The following is a 21,702-nucleotide window of genomic DNA, read 5'->3' as shown; positions in this document are numbered from 1 at the left end:
TCTGAGCCTTCAGCGAGCCCATCTTTTTGCTGGTGGAAGGTGTGAAATATTGTGAGAATTACCAAAATGTGACACAGAGACATGAAGTGAGAAAACGCTGTTGGAAAAATGGCGCTCAAAGACTTGCCGGAAGCAAGGTTGACACAAGCCTCCAATTTGTTAAAAAAAAAAAAGAAAAGAAAAGAAAAAGCAGTATCTGTGAAATACAATAAAGCAAAGCGCAACAAAATGAAGTGTGCCTGTAACTGCTAAGGGCAGTTTCCCATTCCAGGCTTTGTCTTTCAACTATACGGCCCACCATCTGAGGATCCGGCCCCTGCTCAAAATTATCAGTCTCTTCTAGCCCACCACGCACCTAACTTATAATTACCTCCCACTGAAGGACTTACATTTTCCCAAGGCCCACCACTGCCTTGCATCAGGGAATTTACATTTGACTGCTGTCATCTAAAACCACCTCTCTCCTTTCTTATCCTGTCTTTTCATTTGTCCTTTTGGTCTTAGAGTATATATCACCATTTTCTTTATATGATAGCTGCTTCTCGACTCTATAATTTTATGGTCAGTGGCTAGGTCTTCTTCTTCTCAGCTCTCACAGTACTAGCATGGAGCCTTCTAAGAGCAGATGATACTCAATTAATGTTTGGGGAATAAATGAGCCTGTGAGCATGAGGTCTAATTTATTATGATTTAATTCTACATTTTTGAACCAGCCAAGCACATACTGTTATTTATAATTTTATAAAATGGAGTAAAAGGAATTAGGAAACCAAATATTGACCATCTTACTTTTTCTATACTATACTATAGTATACTATACTATACTATACTATACTTAACTTTTTCACATCTTCAAGGAATTGCATATTGCAATGCCATGCTATCTTCCACCAAATTACTAAGTAAGATGGAAGTTTTCCCAGTCTGTCTTACAAAACAGCAAAACTCTTATTCTTAAACCTGAGAAACAACAATAAGTATGACTGATGTGATTCATAAACTTACATTATAACGCTAAATAAAATTTCACTTAGGAGTAACGTTTGAAAAACAGCAAAAAACAAAAACACAGACGTACTTCCCAATTCCCCATACAGAACAGGAACACAAAGGTATTATACACTGTTCCCTCCGTCACACCCAGCCCTACACTACTTGGAACACTGACTGCTCTCCTCAGCCACAAAGTGCAGAATCTGCCCCAGATTCTGTGTGGGAGGAGCCGGACAGAACACTGGAACATCCACTGGCTTGGGCTCTCTCTTCCTCATCTTTCAAAGCCTCTTCATACCAAGACTGGAAGGCACTGGGGACGGTGTGATTGATCTTGGCCAGGAACTCCAGGACTTTCATCTTGCTGGTTTCGGCGTGGGCTCTCGGGCCCCACAGGAACTCGTAGCGCGCTGGATCACTGTTGGCCACTTGCCGGTATTCCAAATACTTCAGCTTCACCAAATCTTGGGTGATGAGCTTCTTGGGCTCCCCAAATATGAAGTGCCTCTTCCCAGCATAGACTCTCATCTTATTCAGGAATTCCCAGACATTCTCCTCTGTGGCGCAGTTGCCCTTCATGAGGATCACACCCAGGAGATGCATCAGGAGACCGGTCTTGGGGAATCCCCTGCCACAGCTCATGGTCCCATTGCTGGGGAGAGCCATTTTGCTGACAAAGGTGTAAGAATGCTTGGTAGGGTCGACTTCCTTTAAGTCAACACCAAATACCACCTCCATGCTGAAGGAAGCTCTTCTGAGGATCTCAAGGTATCGATTTTGGTACTTCTTAGCGATAATCTTCAGCATATGTGCTTTCATAACAGGCTTTTTCTTTTTATACATGTGCATCAGGAACTGCACCAACACACTCGCTGTCTTCCTTAGAGGGCCTTTTCGAGACCACACAGCGGAGACGGGGGCCTGAGAGGAACTGTGCTTTTTCTCAATTTTGCCTTTGGCTCCTTTGTATGATCTTGTGGGAGAAACACCTGCAGGCTTAGTGGTGGTGCCTAGGGCCCTCTGACGACTCTTGAGAGTGCTACGTGACTTAGCACCCGGCTTTCTCTGAGTAGTAACTCCAAGAGGAGGAGGAGATGAAGACGAGGCGGCTTCCTCCTCGGCTGCAGCGGCCTGAGCACGCGTCAGACCCTGGGTCCCACTTCGGGCCTGGCGGCGTTTCTCACGGGCGCGGAGCTCACTCTTCTGACCCCGAGGCATGGTGACTGTGGTCAGGGACAACAGGCAGGAGTGCAGGTAGGACAGCGGGTGATCTGGCAGAGAGGGGAGAGAGGATGAGAGTGTGTGAGCGCCTACAGCAGGGAGGTACCACCCTGCCTTTAAGAGGGCCGCTCTGCAGGTTTCCATGTGGGCACTGCTCTACCAACACACAGGACTCCTGTTCTGATCACCTAAGGTCCTCTAAGAACCCTGTGGAAATAATTAAAGTGAGCCTCAGGCTGCAGCCTGCCAGCCCTGCCTGGTGCTTACTGGGGCTGAGAGCAGCAGTGGGCAAGTCTAGTCCTTGTGGAGCCCCCTCTACTCTGGAGCATTGGGGTCCCCTCAGTTCATATTCAGGACCATCATATCAACTTTGGGCAGGGCCTGGGCCCCCTCCTCTCTGCTGCTCTAAATTTATACCTCAGACCCAGGTCCTCATCTTCCTGGGATACCTTAAGAAGAAGTGAAGGGGCACCTCAGCCCAGCGCCCCTGCCAGGGGGCACCCACAGCTGACAGCTCTATGGGACTCTGTCCTGGGCTCACTGGGGTCCTCAGTCCTCATTCAGGGTCCTTGCCTTGGCTCTAGGTAGGGCCTGGGATACCTGTGTCTGATCTGATGTACCTCTTCTCAGACAAAGGCTCTCACCAATCTGATACCATCAGGAAAAAAGGAGGGTTCACGTACACCTGACTTCCATACCTGGGCTCCTCAGTGCTGCAGGCAAGGAGGGGGCACTCTCTGCTGTGTTCCCTGTTTGTGGGTGAGTGGTATCATCACTGTTCTTTCAGGGTCCTCACCCTGACTCCTATAAAGCCCTGGGTCTCTTCCCTCTGCAGAACTGAGGCTATTCAATTAGCCCAACATCCTCACATCTCTGAACTCTCCAGACAAATGAGAAGAGTGCTTCAGCTTGACAGATACTCTTGGTTTCTACTCAGAAAACGGGCAGAATTTATGAGACCCTACATTTTAGAGTCGGTGTTCACCTTAGTCCTCACTCAGGTCTCTGACCTCAACTCTGGGTAGGACTTAGGACTCCTCCCACCAATAACCTGGGTAGTCCAGCCTCAGAGCAAAGCCCTCAGTTCCCTGAGTCCCTAGAGGGGAAAAGTCAGGGTCCTACATATATGACTACCCCTGGCTGGAGCCTCCCACAAGTGTAGGGGCGCTGCTTTGTGATGCCACCCCTAAATGGGGAGAGGCCCCCTCATTAGTATTTAGGGCCCTCACCTTCACCTCAGTTAGGACCTAGGTATCCTCCATCTGCAAGACGGAGCTACTCCCTAGACCAAGGCCCTCCCATCCCCGAGACATTTCAGGCAGAACTCAGTTTGATGGCTCTGTTGGGGCTTCCCAGGGCCTACAGCAGCAGCCAGACTTAGTGCAGTTTGTTATGGGCCGAGTGGCACCCCTCACTCCCCACTCAAAGTCTTCACCTTGACTCCACACCAGTACTGGGGATTTTCTCTTGGCCGGCCGGAGGCATGGCCCTCAGATGAAAGTTCTCACTTCCTGGAACCTCTCAAGCCGAAGTCAGCATGACTCACAGCCGGCCACAACTACTCAGGGTCTCTGACAGCTGACAGCAGGGGTGGGGGTCTGTGCTACTCCAGTGTTCCGGAGTCGGTGGTCCCTAGGTCCTCATACAGGGTCCCCATCTTGGAATCCGTCAGAGCCTGGGACTCCTCCCTTTACTGAACTGTGCCCACAAGCTTCACCTCCTTGAGCTCCTGGGGGTGGAGGGGAAGTCCGGGCCTGCTATATATGACCACCCCGGCCTGGAGCCTCCGGGAACCGGGCGCATGGGGGCTGCTTTGTTGCCATCTCTACTCCCTCACTAGCACTCAGGCCCCGCCCCGCCCCCCGCCTTGACTTCAGTTAGGGCCTAGGTCTCCTTGATTTACAGAATCAGGAAATTCTCTCTTAGGTTAAGGCTTTCCCCCTTGAGAATTTCCAGGCAGAACTCAGCCTAACAGCTTTTCGGGAACCTTCCACTTTTGATCACAGAGGCGGGATTTGTGGGGGTCACCTTTGTTACGGGAGGGGGAAGGGTCCCTTGGGTCCGCATTCAGGTCCTCACCTTGACTGCAGATCAGTCCTGGGAATCCGCCCTTGGCCGAACAAACGCCGTGAGCAACCGTCCACCTCCTCGCGCCCGGAGCGGAAGTGTGGGAGCCACTTCCGGCTACGGCTGCCTTGTGTGGGGTTCCAAGGGCTGACGGGAGGGGCGGGGCTCTACGGGACCCCGGGGTTCAGAGGTCAGCCGTCCCTTGATCCTCCCTCGCGGTTCTCTCCGGTGCCGTCGATTAGAGCCCGTGACCCCTCCCTCTGTGGTCCCGAGTCCTCCAGCCTCCAAACAAAGCCCTCACCTCCCGGAGTCCCTAGTGGGGAAGTCAGGGCGTTGCTCTGACCATCTGTGCCTGACAAGAGGGGCGCCACCCTGTGAGCCTCCCTCCTTGGGAGAGAGACCCTCTCATAAGCACTGAGGTCCTCACCTTGACCCTGGTTTGTCTGGTTATGGCCAAGGCCCCTTCCCTGGCAGAACTGGGACCTGATCCTGATAGACAAAGCCCTTCCCTCGCTGAGACCAGACAGACAGAAATGAGGAGGCTTCTCACCCCTATAGCTCTGCCTGGGGCCTCTCGTGGTTAAGAATGGGGGCAGGGGTCTGTAAAGTCCCCTCATTTGTGGGTCTAGTGATACCTCTTTCCTCACTCAGGGACCCCACCATACTCCTGGCCAGTCCTGGGACCTGATCCTCCCTGACCCTCCAACCTGAGCTTCTCCCTCTACTGAACTGAGGCTGTTCTTCTTAGACCAAGACTTTGACCTCGCTGAGAACTATGAGACTTATAAGAGAGGATGCCCTGCCTGGGCATTCTAGGTCTGAGAGCACATTTGGGCAGGTCTCTGAATGACCTATATTTTGGCGTGGTCGTCTCTCCAGGCCTCACTCATGGGGGGGGGGGTTCATTTTCTCTATCTCTTGGATTAAAAGGTTCCTGGGGAATGCCACATCCCTGCAAACTCTTGAGCAGTGTACCTAATGCAAACCTTGTAGTTTCATGTCCCAGACTTGACGTGAGATGGGGAAAATGCAACATAAGGCAGGGGGCCCAGGACAGGGGCGGGCTCCCAGAGAAAAATAATGCTAATCTGGCCTTTTCAATAGCCAGAATTAGCCTCTTCTGTGACTTGTTTTAATCGATTTATAGGCAGGTCCTCTTTTTATCGTATTTCACTTAATCATGCTTCACAGATATTCTGTTTTATTACAGATTGTAAGTTTGTGGTTACCGTGCATTGAACATGCGAATGGGCGCCGTTTTCCCAACACCATGTGTTCACGTGGGGTCCCTGTGCCACATTTTGTTAATTCTTGAAATATTTTAAACTTTTTCATTATTTTCTTATGGTTCTCTGCTCAGTTATCTTTGTTATTATTGTAACTGTTTTGTATTTTTAAATTAAGATGTGTACATTTTTTTAGACACTGTCTAGTAAGTGTACAATAGGATTAACAACTTTTATAAGCACTGGGAAACCCAAAATTTCGTGTGATTTACTTTATTGCAATATTCGCATGATTGCAGTGACCTAGAACCCAACCCACAGTATCTGAGATAATGCACATACTTCTAAAGGAAAGGAGCTGTCCAGGATGGTTTTGTGATTCCCCTGATTGAGGTTATCTGACGCTGCATATAGAGATGATCTTATTGTCACTGATTATCATCTGTTTCTTCTCCTTATTCCTGTTCCTCCTCCTTATTCCTAACTGTCATTTACTGAGGTATTCTTCAATGCTTTGGATATATTCCAATCCCGTTCTTTAGCCACAGAGTCCTTATTTTTATCCCAAGATACATTTGAGTATCAAGGAATACAACCTCTGCTTTAGGCCAAGAGGAGTATAACAGTGTGAGATCTAGAGGAATTCAGACCAGGAGTCTAGTCCCAGGCCTGTCATTTACTAGTGTTACCCAGCAAGGGCTCACTGCCTGACATGCATAGAAGCCAATACCATGGCACTGGCTTTTGAGAGAAAAACTTTATTCCGGGACGTCCCTGGTGGTGCAGTGGTTAACAATCTGCCTGCCAATGCAGGGGACATGCAAGAGGGAAGAGATATGGGGATATATGTATGTGTAGAGCTGATTCACTTTGTTATAAAGCAGAAACTAACACACCATTGTAAAGCAATTATACTCCAATAAAGATGTTTAAAAAAATGTGTTGAAAAAGAAAATGACACAAATGAACTTATTTACAAAACAGAAAACAGACTTACAGATATCGAAAACAAACTTATGGTTATCAAAGGGGAAACGTGGGGCGGGGGGAGGGATAAATCAGGAGCTTGGGATTAACATACACACTACTATATATAAGACAGATAACCAACGAGGACCTACTGTATAGCACAGGGAAGTCTGCTCAATATTCTGTGATAACCTGTATGAGAAAAGAATCTGAAAATGAACGAATATATGTATATGTGTAACTGAATCACTTTGCTGTACACCTGAAACTAACACATCGTAAATCAACTATACTCCAATAAAATAAAAAAAAAAATACCATGTGATCCAGCAATCCCACTCCTGTGCACATATCCAAAGAAAACCATTACTTGAAAAGGTACATGCACCCCAACGTTCACTGCAGCACTATTTACAATAGCCAAGACATGGAAGCAACCTAAATGTCCATCGACAAAGGAATGGATAAAAACTACGTGGTAGGGCTTCCCTGGTGGCGCAGTGGTTAGGAATCCGCCTGCCAATGCAGGGGACACGGGTTCGAGCCCTGGTTCAGGAAGATCCCACACGGTGCAGAGCAGCTAGGCCCGTGCACCACAACCACTGAGCCTGCACTCTAGAGCCCGTGCACCTAGAGCCGGTGCTCCAAGACGAGAGAGGCCACCGCAATGAGAGGCCCGCGCACGGCAATGAAGAGTAGCCCCCGCTCACCACAACTAAAAAGAAAGCCCACGCACAGCAACGAAGACCCAACGCAGCCAAAAATAAATTAATTTAAAAAAAAAAAGAAAAAGAAATGTATTTCCAATAAAATTAAAAAAAAATTATTTAAAAAAACTATGTGGTACATATATACAATGGAATATTACTCAGTCATAAAAAAAGAAAGAAAGAATGCCATCTGCAGCAACATGGACGGACCTAGAGATTATCACACTAAGTGAAATAAGCCAGACTGAAAGACAAATATCATGTATCACTCATATGTGGAATCTAATTTTTAAAAATGACACAAATGAACTTATTTACAAAACAGAAACAGACTTAACAGATATCGAAAACAAACTTATGGTTACCAAAGGGGAAACGTGGTGGGGGGAATGGATAAATCAGGAGCTTGGGATTAACATACACACTACTATATATAAGACAGATAACCAACAAGGACCTACTGTACAGCACAAGGAACTCTAGTCAATATTCTGTGATAACCTATATGAGAAAAGAGTCTGAAAAAGAAAGAATATATGTATATGTATAACTGATTCACTTTGCTGTACACCTGAAACTAACACAACATTGTAAATCAACTATTCTCCAATAAAACAACAAAAAAATTAAAAAAGGAATATACACGTGTAACACCACCTCTGGGCAATCCTCTTAGCCATGGGTGAAAAACCCCATCACCCTGTAAAGCAAGGTTTCCAGTCCAGGAGCAAGGTCTTCTATCTCCTGAGTCAGAGGACCCTCATTAATATCAGGTTTAATAAAGTTTTGCCACAGTCATCCAACAGCCAATCCTAACAAATATAACAGTCAGACATAAACAAACATAGGCAAACAAATCCAAAGGCCTGGGACTTTTACCCAATCCTTTGAGTACCTCAGCAGCTGTAACCTTTTGTACTGTCTCTCTTAGGGTGGGACTCGAGCCCACGATCCTAGCCTTAGGACTCTAACCTGGACTCTATCCCGACCAAAAAAAAACTCCCCCAGGCAGGACTCTAGCCCACAATTCCGATGAGATTATCAGGCAATTTAGGTACAGGCACATTTTAACAAGGTTACTCACCCAAAAGACGTCTGATCCAGGAGCTGTTTCTTTTCTCAAAAGTGAAAGTAGCCCGAGGAGCCTGGAGTGCCATGGCGGGGAAGCAGGAACCCAAGAGCCGACCTTCTAGACAAATTCAGTCTAGGCGGCTACTCAAGGTTGGTGCGGAGGGCCCACACTCTGCCAGGGGCTACAGTGCCTCAGGCAGGCGGTCACAAGACCTAAATCTCATCTGGGTTGCCAAAACTTACTGAACAAGGGCTCACTGCCCTGTGTGCACGGAAGCCAACACTATGGCAACAGTTTTTGAGAAAAGAGCTTTACTGCAAGGCCGACTAACACAGGAGACAAGGCTCTCAAATCTCACCTCAATCCAGCGGTCTGGGTGAAATTTAAGGGGTTAGGGTAATTTCAAACTTGGAAGCTAATTGGCTAGTCTTGAATTAGTCCATATAAGCAACTCATGCTGCTGGAGGCCAGATTTTCCTTAATTGAAGGACTTTCACGGGCTCTCCAGGCAACATTTCTATTCTCTGAGTTCTGCAGACTGAAGATCTTGGTTCCAGGGTCATCCTGGGGTCATGGGTTCCTTCTTGGAGATGTGCAGTTCTGCCTCTGTAAAATAACTCGAGGTTTGATTAATCAACAACCTATTTAAGGAGGCAAAACCAGTTTAAGCTGATCAATTGTTTTACATGCTGTTTCACTAGCCCCATGAACTTGAGCACATTAACCAAACAGCAAGACAAAGAAATCGCAATTAACTAAAATGCTGCCTAGCAAGGACAATCATGTAATATCCACACCAGAGGATATAATATATAATGCGCTTGTGGGAGAATCTTTCCCAGTTGGAAACAACTCAAAGTCCTTAGAATTTTTTGTCATTGACCAATATCTTCCCTACCAGCTACCCTTTCTTCTAAATAACCATTATTTCCATTTATTTAACTACCAACAAAAATCTAGAACTTGCCTAGAATTTGCCAAATTACACACAAGGTAGAATAATTGAGTACCCTTTTAATGGAGAGGTCACTGGCTCCCCCCAACCCAGGGTGAAGATTGCCAGCCCAGTGGATTCTGGATTCTCTGAGGCCCTCCATCTGAGGGTCTGGCCGGGCTCACCACTCCCATAGTCTCATCTAGCCCACCAGGCAACCTCACTTAAAATCACTTCTCGCTGACGGCTTTGCATTTTCCTAAGGCGCCAAACTGCCTTGCCTCAGGCCATTTACACTTGATTGCTTTCAGCTCCAACTGCCTGCCCTCTTTACCCCTACTTTTTACTTGTTCTTTAGGTCATAGAGTGTATCTCACCATCTTTTTATATAATAGCAGCTCCTAGACTCTAAAATTCAATGGGCAGGGGCTAGATCTTGTTTTTGTGGTGGTTGTTGTTTGGGGGCTTTTTGGGGGGGGGCTGGGGGAAGCATCCACAGTACTAGTATGAAGCCTTCTGAAGAGCTCATTCTCAATTAGTGATTGGGAAATTTAAAAAGAGTAAGCATGTGGCCTAATCCATTAAAATTTATCTTACATTCCTGAATAATCTAAGCAAATCCAGGTGTATAACTTCTACTTTTACAAGAAGAAACATGAGAAGGATTTAGGCAAACCACAAATTGACGATCTTTTCCTTATTTATAGTCTTTCTTTCGGCCTTTATTGATTAAATACAAGGTACCTACTGTATACTATGCACTATGCTCAGACTACAACCCCAAATAAAACAAAATATCTGCCCTTTTTTTAAAACCACTTTATTGAGGTATGATTATCATACAAAAAGCAGTATGCATTTAATATATACAACTTGATGAGTTTGGAGATAAATATACACCTGTGAACCATCACCACAATCTATGCCATAAACATATCCATTACCTCCAAAAGCTTCCTCCCACCCTCTTTATTTATTTACTTATTTATTTTTTTGGGGGGGGGGAGCAAGAACAATTAACATAACATCTACCCTCTCAGCAAACTTTAAGTATCTGATATGGAATTGTTAACTATAGGCTCTATGCTATACAGTACATTTCTAGGAATTATTCACCTTATATAACTGAAAATTTGTGTCCTTTGACAAACACTTCCCCATTACCCCTCCTCCCAGCCCCTGGCAATCACCATCCTATTCTGCTTCTATCATGTATTTGTCCTTCTGTATCTGGCTTATTTCACTTAGCATAATGTCTTCTAGGTCATCTCGGTCATTGCAAATGACAAGGTTTCCTTCTTTTTAAGGCTGAATAATACTCCGTTATATGTATATACCACATTTTCTTTAACCATTCGTCCATCAATGGACAGTTAGGCTGCTTCATGTCTTGGCTATTGTGAATAACGCTGCAGTGAATATGGGGATGCAGATATCACTTGGAGATCCTAATTTTAACTCCTTTGGATAGATAGCCAGAAGTGGGTTCGCTGAATCATACGGTAGTTCAATTTTTAATTTTTTGAGGAACCTCAATACTGTTTTCCATAATGGTTGCACCAATTTACATTCCCACCAACAGTACAAAAGAGTTCTTTTTTCTAAATGCACTTAATCAGCTTACTCTCTACTTGGGGAGAGAACAAGACAATCAACTTTTAAAATTATTGTTGTGGTAAGAACACTAAACATCAGGTCTACTCGCTTAAATTTTAGGCACAAATACAGTATTGTTAAATATAGGCACAATGTTGCACAGCAGATCTCTAGAATTTATTCATCTTGCATAACTGAAACACTATACCAGTTGAAGAGCAACCACCCACTTCTCCCTCCCCCAGCCTCTCTGTGTTTCTATGTGTTTGATGACTTTAGATACCTCATATAAGTGGAATCACGCAGTATTTGTCTTTCTGTGACTGGCTTATTTCATGTAGAATAATGTCCCCGTGGTTCGTCCACGTTGTCCCATATAACAAGATTTCTTTAATTTTTAAGGTGAAATAATATCCCATTGTATGCATATACCACATTTTCTTTACCCATTTATCTGCTGATGGATATTTGGGTTGTTACCATATCTTGGCTATTGTAAATAATGGTGCAATGAACATAGGAGCGAAGATGCCTCTTCAAGATACTGATTTCACGTCCTTTGGATATACAGTTGACCCTTGAACAATGTGCAGGTTAGAGGCACCAACCCCCCATGCAGTCAAAAATCCCTGTATAATTTTTGACTCTCCCAAAACTTAACTACGAATAGCCTACTGTCGACCGGAAGCCTTACTGATAACATAAACAGTCAACGCATATTTTGTATGCTATAAGTACTATATACTGTATCCTTACGATAAAGTAAGCTACAGAAAAGAAAATGTTACTAAGAAAATCGTAAGGAAGGGAGAATACATTTACAGTACTGTATTTATCAATACTGTAAGTTTACAGCATCTGTTTACAAGAAGAACTGACTGTCAGTACCTACATCAATATTGTCTTATATGACACAAAAGACTATAGATACAAAACACTAAACATCAAAAATGAAAAAAATAATGTGAAAAGAAATTCATATTTATTTACAGGTATAAGGATTCATGCACTGATAATGAAGAAGCAGCAATATGATTGCTTTATAGTAGCCTAGGCTAATTGATAGGATTGCTTCGTGGTAGCCTAGCATATACAGTAATGAATGAACTGCTAAAATTTTTTATAACATACAATATTAGTCATATTTATAATACAGTATTAGAAACATTGTTAGTTTAAAAAACACCACTTACCTGTGATGACAGGCTGATATGCAGTTTAGCCAATTACGAGAGAGAGGGGGGCGTACCATACGGTAACGTAATTCTTTGAAAGCAAGGTTATAAAACAGTAAGAAGATGAATGCGTTATTAATTTATATTAAATGTCACTCACCTTCTGCCTAGGTAATGGTAGGCTATCCACATCAATACAAGTCTTGCATACAATGTTCTACATGATGAATACTTAGGTGATGACGATGACACAAAGACATCTCATACAGTTCTTGCCATACAGTTATTAAATTTTCACACGAAGACACTCATATACACATACTCAACAGATAAATTTATTAACTGTATGGCGTGATGATTATTTACTACTCATTGAGTGGAAGTGGATCATCATAAAGGTCTTCATCCTCGTCATCTTCATGTTGAGTAGGCTGAGGAGGAGGAAGAAGAAGGAGGGGTTGACCTTGCTGTCTCAGGGACGGCAGAGATGCAAGAGGTGGAGGAGGTGGAAGGGGAGGCAGGAGAAGCAGGCACACTTGGTGTAACTTCACGGAAATACATTGTAATTTCTGCCTGACATTTTTGTGTTTTCATTTCTCTAAAGAGGTTTCTATACAGTACCAATAGTTTTTCTACCATTTGCTTTAGTTTTAGTGCCTGTACCATAGAAAGGTCCACGTCATAAAAGACGTCAGAAGCAGTCTTGAATAATCAGAACCCTCCTGCCAGACTGTTTAATGTCAATTGTTTTCGGGCACTGCTTCTTCTAGTTCTCTTCCTCACTGTCTGGTACCGGATCAGAAGCACTCATCTCCATCAAGTCATCTTCTATGAATTCCTCCGCTCTAGTGTCTATTAGCTCTTGAATTCCTCCAAGATCCATATCTCAGAGCCCTTCACCTCCCCGCCGCCACCTTCCTGTGCTATATCCACGGTCTCTTTCATGATATCCTTGATTGGCTCTGTCACAAATCCTGTGAAGTCATGCACAACACCTGGACACAGTTTTCTTTAGCAGGAATTTAGTGTTTGGGGCTTGATGGCTTTCCTGGCTTTTTCTATAACAACAATAGCATCTTCAGTGGTGTAATCCTTCCAGACTTCACGATGTTCTCCCTATTGGGGTTTTCTTCCATAGCGTTGACAATTGTTTCCATAGAGTACCACGTGTAATGAGCCTTAAAGGTCCTTTTGACCCCCTGATCTAAAGGCTGAACTAGAGATGTTGTGTTTGGGGACAAGTAAGACCATTTGTGACACCTTCGGTATTGAACTCATGGGGTTCTGGGTGGCCAAGGGCATCGTCCAATATCAACAGAACTTCAAAAGGCAGTCCCTTACTGGCAAGGTACTTCCTGACTTCAGCAACAAAGTATTCATGGAACCAATCCAAAAAAGGGTTCTCATTGTCCAGGCCTTCTCGTTGTACAACAAAAAGGCTGGTAGCTGGTGTTTATTTTTTCCTTCAAGGCTCTGGGGTTAGTAGCTCTATACATAAGGGCAGTCCTGATCATGAACCCGAGTGCATTTGCACAAAACCATAGAATTAGCCTATCCCTTCCTGCCTTAAATCCTGGAGCTCACTTCTCTTCCTTACCAATAAATGTCCCTTGTGGCATTCCCACCCCCACCTCCAACCAGAATAGGGCACTTGCATCTTCGTTTAAAACCTGTTCAGGCAGATCTCCTTTCTAGTCAATGATTTTTTCAAAAAATTTTTTATATTTTACTTTTTAAAATTTTATTGGAGTATAGTTGCTTTACAGTGTTGTGTTAGTTTCAGGTGTACAGCAAAGTGATTCAGTTATACATATACATATGTTCATTCTTTCTTTTCTCATATAGGTTATCACAGAATATTGAGTAGAGTTCCCCATGCTATATAGTAGGTCCTTGTTGGTTATCTATCTTCTATACAGTAGTGTGTGTATGTTCATCCCAAGCTCCTGATTTATCTCCCCCCGCCCCAGCGTTTCCCCTTTGGTAACCATAAGTTCGTTTTCAATATCTGTAAGTCTGTTTATGTTTTGTACATAAGTTCATTTGTATCATTTTTTTAAAAACTGGATTCCACATATGAGTGATATATTTGTCTTTCTCCACCCTACTTCACTTAGTATGATAATCTCAAGGATGTCCATTGTTGCCACTTTTTAAAAATATATTTATTTATTTATTTTGGCTGCGCCCGGTCTTAGTTGCGGCACGAGGGATCTTTGTTGTGGCATGCGAGATCTTTTAGCTGCAGCATGTGGGCTCGGGCTTCTTAGTTGCGGCACGCAGACTTCCTGGTTGTGGCATGTGAACTCTTAGTTGAGGCATGCATGCGGGATCTAGTTCCCTGACCAGGGATAGAACCCAGGCCCCCTGCATTGGGAGCATGGAGTCTTACCCACTGGACCACGAGGGAAGTCTTGGTCAACAATTTTATTCAACATAGTTTTGGAAGTCCTAGCCACAGCAATCGGAGAAGAAAAAGAAATAAAAGGAATCCAAATTGGAAAAGAAGTAAAACTGTCACTGTTTGCAGATGACATGATACTATACATAGAAAATCCTAAAGATGCTACCAGCAAACTATTAGAGCTCATCAATGAATCTGGTAAAGTTGCAGGATACAAGATTAATACTCAGTGATTTTCTTAATGGCATCTGGGAACTCATCTGCTGCCTCTTGATTGGCAAAAGCTGCTTCTCCTGTTATTTTGACGTTTTTTTGGCCAAACCTCTTTCTAAAATTATCAAACCATCCTTTGCTGTCATTGAATTCTCCAGCTTTAGATCCTTCACCCACCTTTTGCTTTAGGTTGTCATAATGACTTCGCTTTTTCTTGAATCCTATTAGAGTCTATAGGTATGCCTTGCTTATAGCAATCCTGCACCACACACAAGCTACATTTTCAATATGAGATAAAAAGGTATTCTGCAAAAAGTACAAGGTTTTCACACCTGATGGCATCGCTGCAGCAACGGCTTCTTGAATTTCCTTTTCTTTTTTCACAGTGGTCCTTATGCTAGACTCATTCATCTTGAAATGGTGGCAATTGCAGCTGCAGACCTCAGTCTATGGTACCTATCAAGCAATTCAGCTTTTTCGTATAATGTCATGATTTTTGTCTGCTTCTTGAGAGCACTTCCAGCACCACCAGTGGCACTTTGTATGGGTCCTATGGTGTTATTCAGGGTTTACAGTATCATACTAGATATGACGAGAAATACCCGATTACCACGGGAGATCACTTTTTACTGAGACACACAATTTACTAGAGAAACAAGCTGCTCATTCGGAGATGAACGGTGCTATTCATGGTCTGTAAGTATGTGTGCGCATAACTTTTGATAAATTTTAACTTCTTATATTTGTGTATATTTTATGGTAGCAAATGATAAAATAGACTAGTACCTACATATATTTTTATGCATTCTTGACATACCTTTGTCTTAATTTTTTGATATTTCTAGGCTATGTGATTCATCTGTGAGTTTCTCCAAGTTGTCCCAAATCTCTAAAAAGTTTTCCAATATGTTTATTGAAAAAAATCCATCTATAAGTGGACCTGCACAGTTCAAACTTGTGTTGTTCAAGGGTCAACTGCATACTTAGAAGTGGGAATGCTGACTCATGTGATAGTTCTACTTTTAGTTTTCTGAGGAACCTCCACACTGTTCTCCATAGTGCCTGTGCCAATTTATATTCCCACCAACAGTGCACAAATGCTCCCTTTTCTCCACACCCTTGCCAACACTTGCTATCACTTGGCTTTTTGATAAAAGCTATCCCAACAGGTATGAGGTGCCATCTTCTTGTGGTTTGGATTTCCATCTCCCTGATGATTAGTGATGCTGCGCACCTTACCTTTTCACATACCTGTTGGCCATTTGTATGTATTCTTTGGAAAATACTTAGGTTCTTTGCTCATTTTTTTTAATTGAGCTAGTTTTTAATTAATCAGTCTCTTATTGAGCTGTATGAGTTCCTTTTATAATTTAGATATTAACTTATCAGATATACAGTTTGCAAATATTTTCTCCGATTCCACAGGTTGCCTTTTCATTTTGTGGATTGTTTCCATTGCTGTACAGAATCTTTTTAATTTGATGTAGTCCCTCTTATTCATTTTTGTTTTTCTTGCCAGTGTTTCTGTTGTCAAATTAAAAAGAGAAAGAAAAACACTGTCAAGACCAATGACAAGGAGCTTTCCCCCATGTTTTCTTCTAGGAGTTTTATGGTTTCTGGCCTCATTTTTAACTCTTTAATCCATTCTGCATTATTTTTTGAGTGTGATGTAAGATAAGAATCCAGTTTGACTCTTTGGCATGTAGATATTCAGTCTTCTCAACACCATTTATTGATTGAGGATACTATCCTTTCTCCACTGTGTATTCTTGGTGCCTTTGTCAAAGATTACTTGACCACATATGCATGGGTTTATTTCTAGGTTCTATTCTGTTCCATTGGTCTGTGTGTCTGTTTTTATGCTGGACCACACTGCTTTGTACTATAGTTCAAAGTCAAGAAGTGTGATGCTTCCACCTTTGCTACTCTTTCTGAAGATTACTTTGTCTATTCAAGGTCTTTTGTGGTTTCATATGAATTTTAGAATTTCTTTCTATTTATGTGGAAAATTCCATTGAATCTGTAGATCACTTTGGGTGGTATGGATGTTTTAACAATATTAATTCTTCCAACCCATATACTTGGGACATCTTTCCTTTAATTTGTGTCTTTTCCAATTACTTCCATCAATGTCTTATTGTTTACACCGTACAGATCTTTCACCTCCTTGGTTAAATTTATTCCTAAGTACGTTATTCCTTTTGACATATTTTAAATAGAACTGTTTTCTTAATTTCTTTTACAGATAGTTTGTTGTTAGTGTTTAGAAACACAACTATTTTTTTTTATGTTCATATATTCATTTAATGGAAGAATACAAAGCAAACTAGAGCCACATGCAACATGGACGAATCTCACAAACCTAAAACTAACGTCGTGCTGAGCCAGAGAAGCAAGGCACAAAACTGCAACACAATCGGATTCCATGTACATCAAGTTCAAAAATGGGCAAAACTTCAGTATCTACAGGTACATACACAGGTGGTGAAACTATAAAGAAAAGACTCAGAGTAGAGGTTCTGGCTGTGAGGAGGGAGTTATTGGTAAGTGGCACTGGGGAGGTCTCAGGGGTGCTGTCACTAAGTTCTATCTCTTGACATTGGTGATAGGCAGATGTGTGTTTGCTTTTCATTGAATTATACGTTTGCTTATGCACTGGAAACACAACTAATTTTTGTGTGTTGCTTTTGTGCCCTGCAGCTTTCCTGAATACATTTATTGGTTCTAACAGTTTCCCAGGGACTTGGAACATTCACCCCACCTTCTCTCTCCCCCCCCCCCCACCTAGAGAGGTCAAAATCTCTCTTGGTACTAAGCTGTGCCAGCTTGAAGCAGGGGTTGATGCCAATAAAGTCAAATTGCTGTTCTTACCCATTTCAAATGCAGCTAATCTAGGCTTTATGCTCGCCTGTGGTACTGCAACTTCTTAGTTGGTTTCTGAACCTTTTATAAAGGTATTTTGTTACTTATATCATTTTAAAATCTGGGTTGCTGTGGGGAAACAGGGGCTGGGAATTCCTATTCCAGCATATTGCTGATGCCACTCAGTCAAGACCCTTTTCTTTATTTCTTGATACCAACAATTTTACCTCAGTGTTCACTCACACCTGCAAGAAAATCCTGATTCACATAGCATGTTACCTTGCTCTGGATCACAAAAAGAGATTCAAGGTTTTTGATTCGTTGTGTAAAATCCCAAAACTTTTATACTTATACTGAAAAACAGCAATAAATGTGTGATATACATTGCTCATAAACACAGATACTGAAGTCAAATAAACCTTCAGTTACAAGGAATAGTATTTTAAGAGTACCAAAAAGAAACCCCCAAACAGAAAATATCTCCCAGTTACTCAAGCAAAGCAAGAACAAAAAGAAGACATACAATGTGTTCCCTTCAGCTTCACCTTGGCGCTCAGCTACCTAGAATATTTACTTCTCTTTTCAACCACAAGTTAAGGATCTGCCCCAGATTTCACTAGGTGTGGAAGGGACTGCTGGACTTAGCTCTGGAACGTGCCCTGGTGGTGGCAGCAGTGCCAGGCCTGGTTGCAACTCTGGCTCGGGCTCTCTCCTTCTCATCTCTCAAAGCCTCTTTCTACCTTACCCTGCGATGGAATGCAGGACCTACAAGGGCTGACAGCAGGAAGTGGACTCTACAGGACCCTGGTGTTCTGGGTGGGTATTTCCTTCTTATCTTTTTAAGGGGCTTCACATTTATATCTGACAACTCCTTCTACTGACCGGAGATCGCCCTCCTTAGACCAAAGGTCTCAAGTCCCTGACAACTGTGCCAAAAGAGCGAGGAGATAGATGTTCAGCTTGAGGGCTCTGCCTGGAGCCTTCTGAGTCCGAGAGCAGCCAGAGGCTGGTGTCTTACACCCAGTATTCTGGGATGCTGCTCTCTCCAGCCCTGATCCATGGGTGTCCTCCTATAGGCCCTTGCCCCCTTGATTAAAGGCTTCTTGGAAAATGCCACATCCCCGAAAACTCCTGAGCCGTTTCCCTACTCCAAACCTTGCAGAGAATGAGTCCCTGTCCTAGAAGTGATGAGAGATGGGAAATCCACTGCACAAGTAAGGGGGCCCAGGTAGTGGGCTATAAGAGAAATACAACACGTTAACCTATTCCTTCCCTTCCTCAGCCAGACTTAAGTTCTCATCTAACTTCTAATAGATTAAGTATTTTTTTTTTTTGGCCGCATTGCGCGGCATGTGGGATCTTAGTTCCCTGACCAGGGATCAAACCCGTACTCCCTGCAGTGGAAGCGCAGAGTCTTAACCACTGGACCGCCAGGGAAGTCCCTAGATTAACTTTTTATAAAGAAATGGCTGTGAGATGATTTTTTTGAGTCCCCAATTTTTTAAGCTTATCTGAAACCACATATGTAGATGATCCTATTGTCAGCAAATACTATCTTTTTTCCCCTTATTCATAACTCACATTTATTTTGGTATTATTGCTCTGGCTATGTATTACAATATAATAGTTTGATCACAGAGTCCTTCTTCTTATTGCCTGAGATACGTTTCGCAGTAATGAGGAAAAAAAGTGAATTAACGGACACAAAGTCAGCTCAGGCTTGGAGGAGTGAGAGTGTGGGCTTTAGACTAACTCAAGTCAAGGGCCTACTACCACCTCTGTCACTTACCAGCCATGTGAACTTTGTCACATTATTAAACTCTATGAGTGAGCCTCAGGCTCTTTATCTGTGAAGGACTGGTGGCATTTGGGTGGTATTTGCAAAGCAACTGCTGCAGTGCCCGGCATGCACCACATCCCTCCCTTCTCATGACTGGTGGCTGCGCTTTCAAACCAAAGATTTTACCTTAGACCTGATATAAAGAAGTGAGGGGGAGCCTCGCCTGACAGCCCTGCCCTGAGCTTTCTAGAGCTGACATCTAAGGATAGGGCATGCCTCTCTTTTGTCCCCTCTATTCAGGAATGGGTAGACCCCCTCAGCCCCCACTCAGGCTCCTCGCTTTGACTGCTGATGGGGCTTGGGGTTCCCCTCCTTCTTGACTTGAGGCCTATCTCCTCATAGTAAGACCCACACCTCCCTGTGGTCCAAGAGGAGGAAATAAGGGTGCCCTTGTCCGGCCACCCCTGCCCATGGTCTCACAAGAATGAAAGCTGTGGCAAGCTGGTTGAGGTCCTGTGGCAGACGGTTCCATCCAGGGTTCCAAGTCAGGGTCCTAAATTGGATTCGCAGCCAGGCCTAAGAGTCCTCCCTCTGTCGCCATGGGACCACCACCATCAGACCAAAACCCTAACTTCCCTGCTCCTCCTCGGTGGGAACTGATGGGCCCTCTGCTTGACATCTCTGCCTGGGGCCTTCTAGGCTGACAGTAGGGAAGACTGTGCGTGGCCACTGCTGGTATGTGTGTTCCCACATTCTTCACTGTCCTCACCCTGACTCCTGTCACAACCTGGAAATAGTCCCTGTCTTGCCTTGACGCTTCTCCCCTCATACTGAGGCCCCCAGTTCCCTGAGACCCCCTAGGAAGAAGTGTGGAGTCTGCCTCATCTGGCCACAACAGCCCACGGTTTCACAAGGCTAACAGCAGTGGTAGGAATATGTTCTGCCCCCACTGTTTTGAGGCGGATGGTCTTTTCGGCCTTCAGGGTCCTTACCTTGGCTTCTGGCACAACCTGGAAATCCTCCTTCTGTTGAGCTGTGGCTGCCCCCTTCGATCTTAATGAGGTTCCTTACCTCCACGAGAGCTCTGGGAGGAGGTGAGTATGACGCATCATGTCACCATGCCTCAGTGACATAGCCTCAGGTCTGACAACAGGGACAGTGCTCTATGGGGTCCCCTTCTTTCTGGGAGAGATCCTTTCATTGTCAGTCAGGGTCATCATGTTGACTCCTGTTAGGAACTGGGTACCCTTCCTCTGCTGAATGAGGCCTCCCCCATCAGTCCAAGGACTTTAAGTCCCTGAAACCATCCTCCTTCAGGCAATAAGGGATAAACTTAGTCTGAAAGCCCTGTCTATTGCCTCCCAAGGCCAATTACAGACGCGGGACTTTCTAAGGATATATCTGTAACGGGGTAGTTGGTTGCCGCACTCCTCGTACAGGACTTTTACTTTGACACTGTCACGCCTGGGATTCCACTCTCTGCTTGAACAGCCAGCCTATAAACCAAGGTCCTCACCTCCTTGACACCCTCCAGGCAGAAGTCAGGGGGCACCTGACCCTGCCAGCTCTTGCCTATGCCTCCCAGGGCTAACAGCAGAGGAGGGGCTAAGTGCAGCCCTGTCACTTGTGGCGTGAGTGGTCCCCATGTCCACAGGCAGGGTCTTCACTAGGACTCTGCACACTTCCTGGGACTCCATTCTCTGCTGATCGAAGGCTGGGGGCTCTGCTGATCGCCAAAGTCCCCACCTTCCTGCGACCGGAGTTGAAAGTGTTAGTCACAAGCAGCCAGGACTGTTCTGGACCTCAACGGGCTGCCAAAGGGGATGGGACTTTATGGGATCCTACTGTTCTGGCTGGGTCTTTCCGTCATCCTCATTCAGGTTTATCACTGTCATTTCTGTGAGAGACTCACACTCTCTCCTCTACCAACCTGAGAACTCTGCCCTTAGACAAATTTCTTATGGCCCCAAGAAGCCTGAAGAATAAGTGAGGGTACGGTTAGCCTAACAGTTCTGCCTGACACCCTCTGTGTCTGACAGCAGACAGGACTGGTGTCCCAGCGACCAGCCCCCAATATTCTGGGGTGTTGGTCTCCTCAGTCCTCCTACATGGGGCCCTCAGCTTGGTTTCTATCTCTTGGATTAAAGCCTTCTTAGGAAATTCCACATCTCTGCAAACTCTTGAGCAGTTTTGGCTCTGCAAACCTTACAGAGAATGGGTCCCTGGCCCAGGAGTAATGTGAGATGGGGAAGCTATAGCACAAGGCAGGAGTCCCAGAACAGGTGGTGGTAGCCTGTCAGGGAAAAAAAGTACACTGATCTAGTCTATCTCATCAGCCAGATGAAGATTCCCATGCCACTTCTCTTCTGATAGATTTACTTTCTACGGGGAAGAGACTGTAAGGATGATTTTGAGAGCCCCTAGTCCTTTGAGGTTATCTAACATCGCAAATGTAGATGCTTATACTGTCACCGAATATT

General features: G+C 44.2%; 1 protein-coding gene across 2 annotated transcripts; it reads right to left on the bottom strand.

Annotated features, from left to right (window-relative positions):
* Positions 1 to 1,149: 1,149 nt before the first annotated feature.
* On the bottom strand, positions 1,150 to 20,241 carry LOC133082666 (melanoma-associated antigen B3-like). 2 transcript variants are annotated; one of them, XM_061179350.1, is made up of 2 exons: positions 20,215 to 20,241; positions 1,150 to 2,264 (listed from the first exon to the last, which is right to left on the bottom strand). In XM_061179350.1, exon 2 carries the CDS (start codon positions 2,209 to 2,211, stop codon positions 1,177 to 1,179), a length of 1,035 nt encoding a protein of 344 aa, XP_061035333.1. In that variant the 5' UTR covers positions 2,212 to 2,264; positions 20,215 to 20,241; the 3' UTR covers positions 1,150 to 1,176. The 2 variants fall into 2 exon arrangements, with proteins under 2 accessions (XP_061035333.1, XP_061035332.1); XM_061179349.1 differs by lacking the exon at positions 20,215 to 20,241 and adding an exon at positions 4,294 to 4,357.
* Positions 20,242 to 21,702: the final 1,461 nt, after the last annotated feature.

This window comes from Eubalaena glacialis, chromosome X (genome assembly GCF_028564815.1).
Source record: "Eubalaena glacialis isolate mEubGla1 chromosome X, mEubGla1.1.hap2.+ XY, whole genome shotgun sequence".
Lineage (NCBI taxonomy): Eukaryota > Metazoa > Chordata > Mammalia > Artiodactyla > Balaenidae > Eubalaena > Eubalaena glacialis.
Note: the sequence above shows the minus strand (reverse complement) of the source record. Positions and strands in the feature narration are given on the sequence as shown.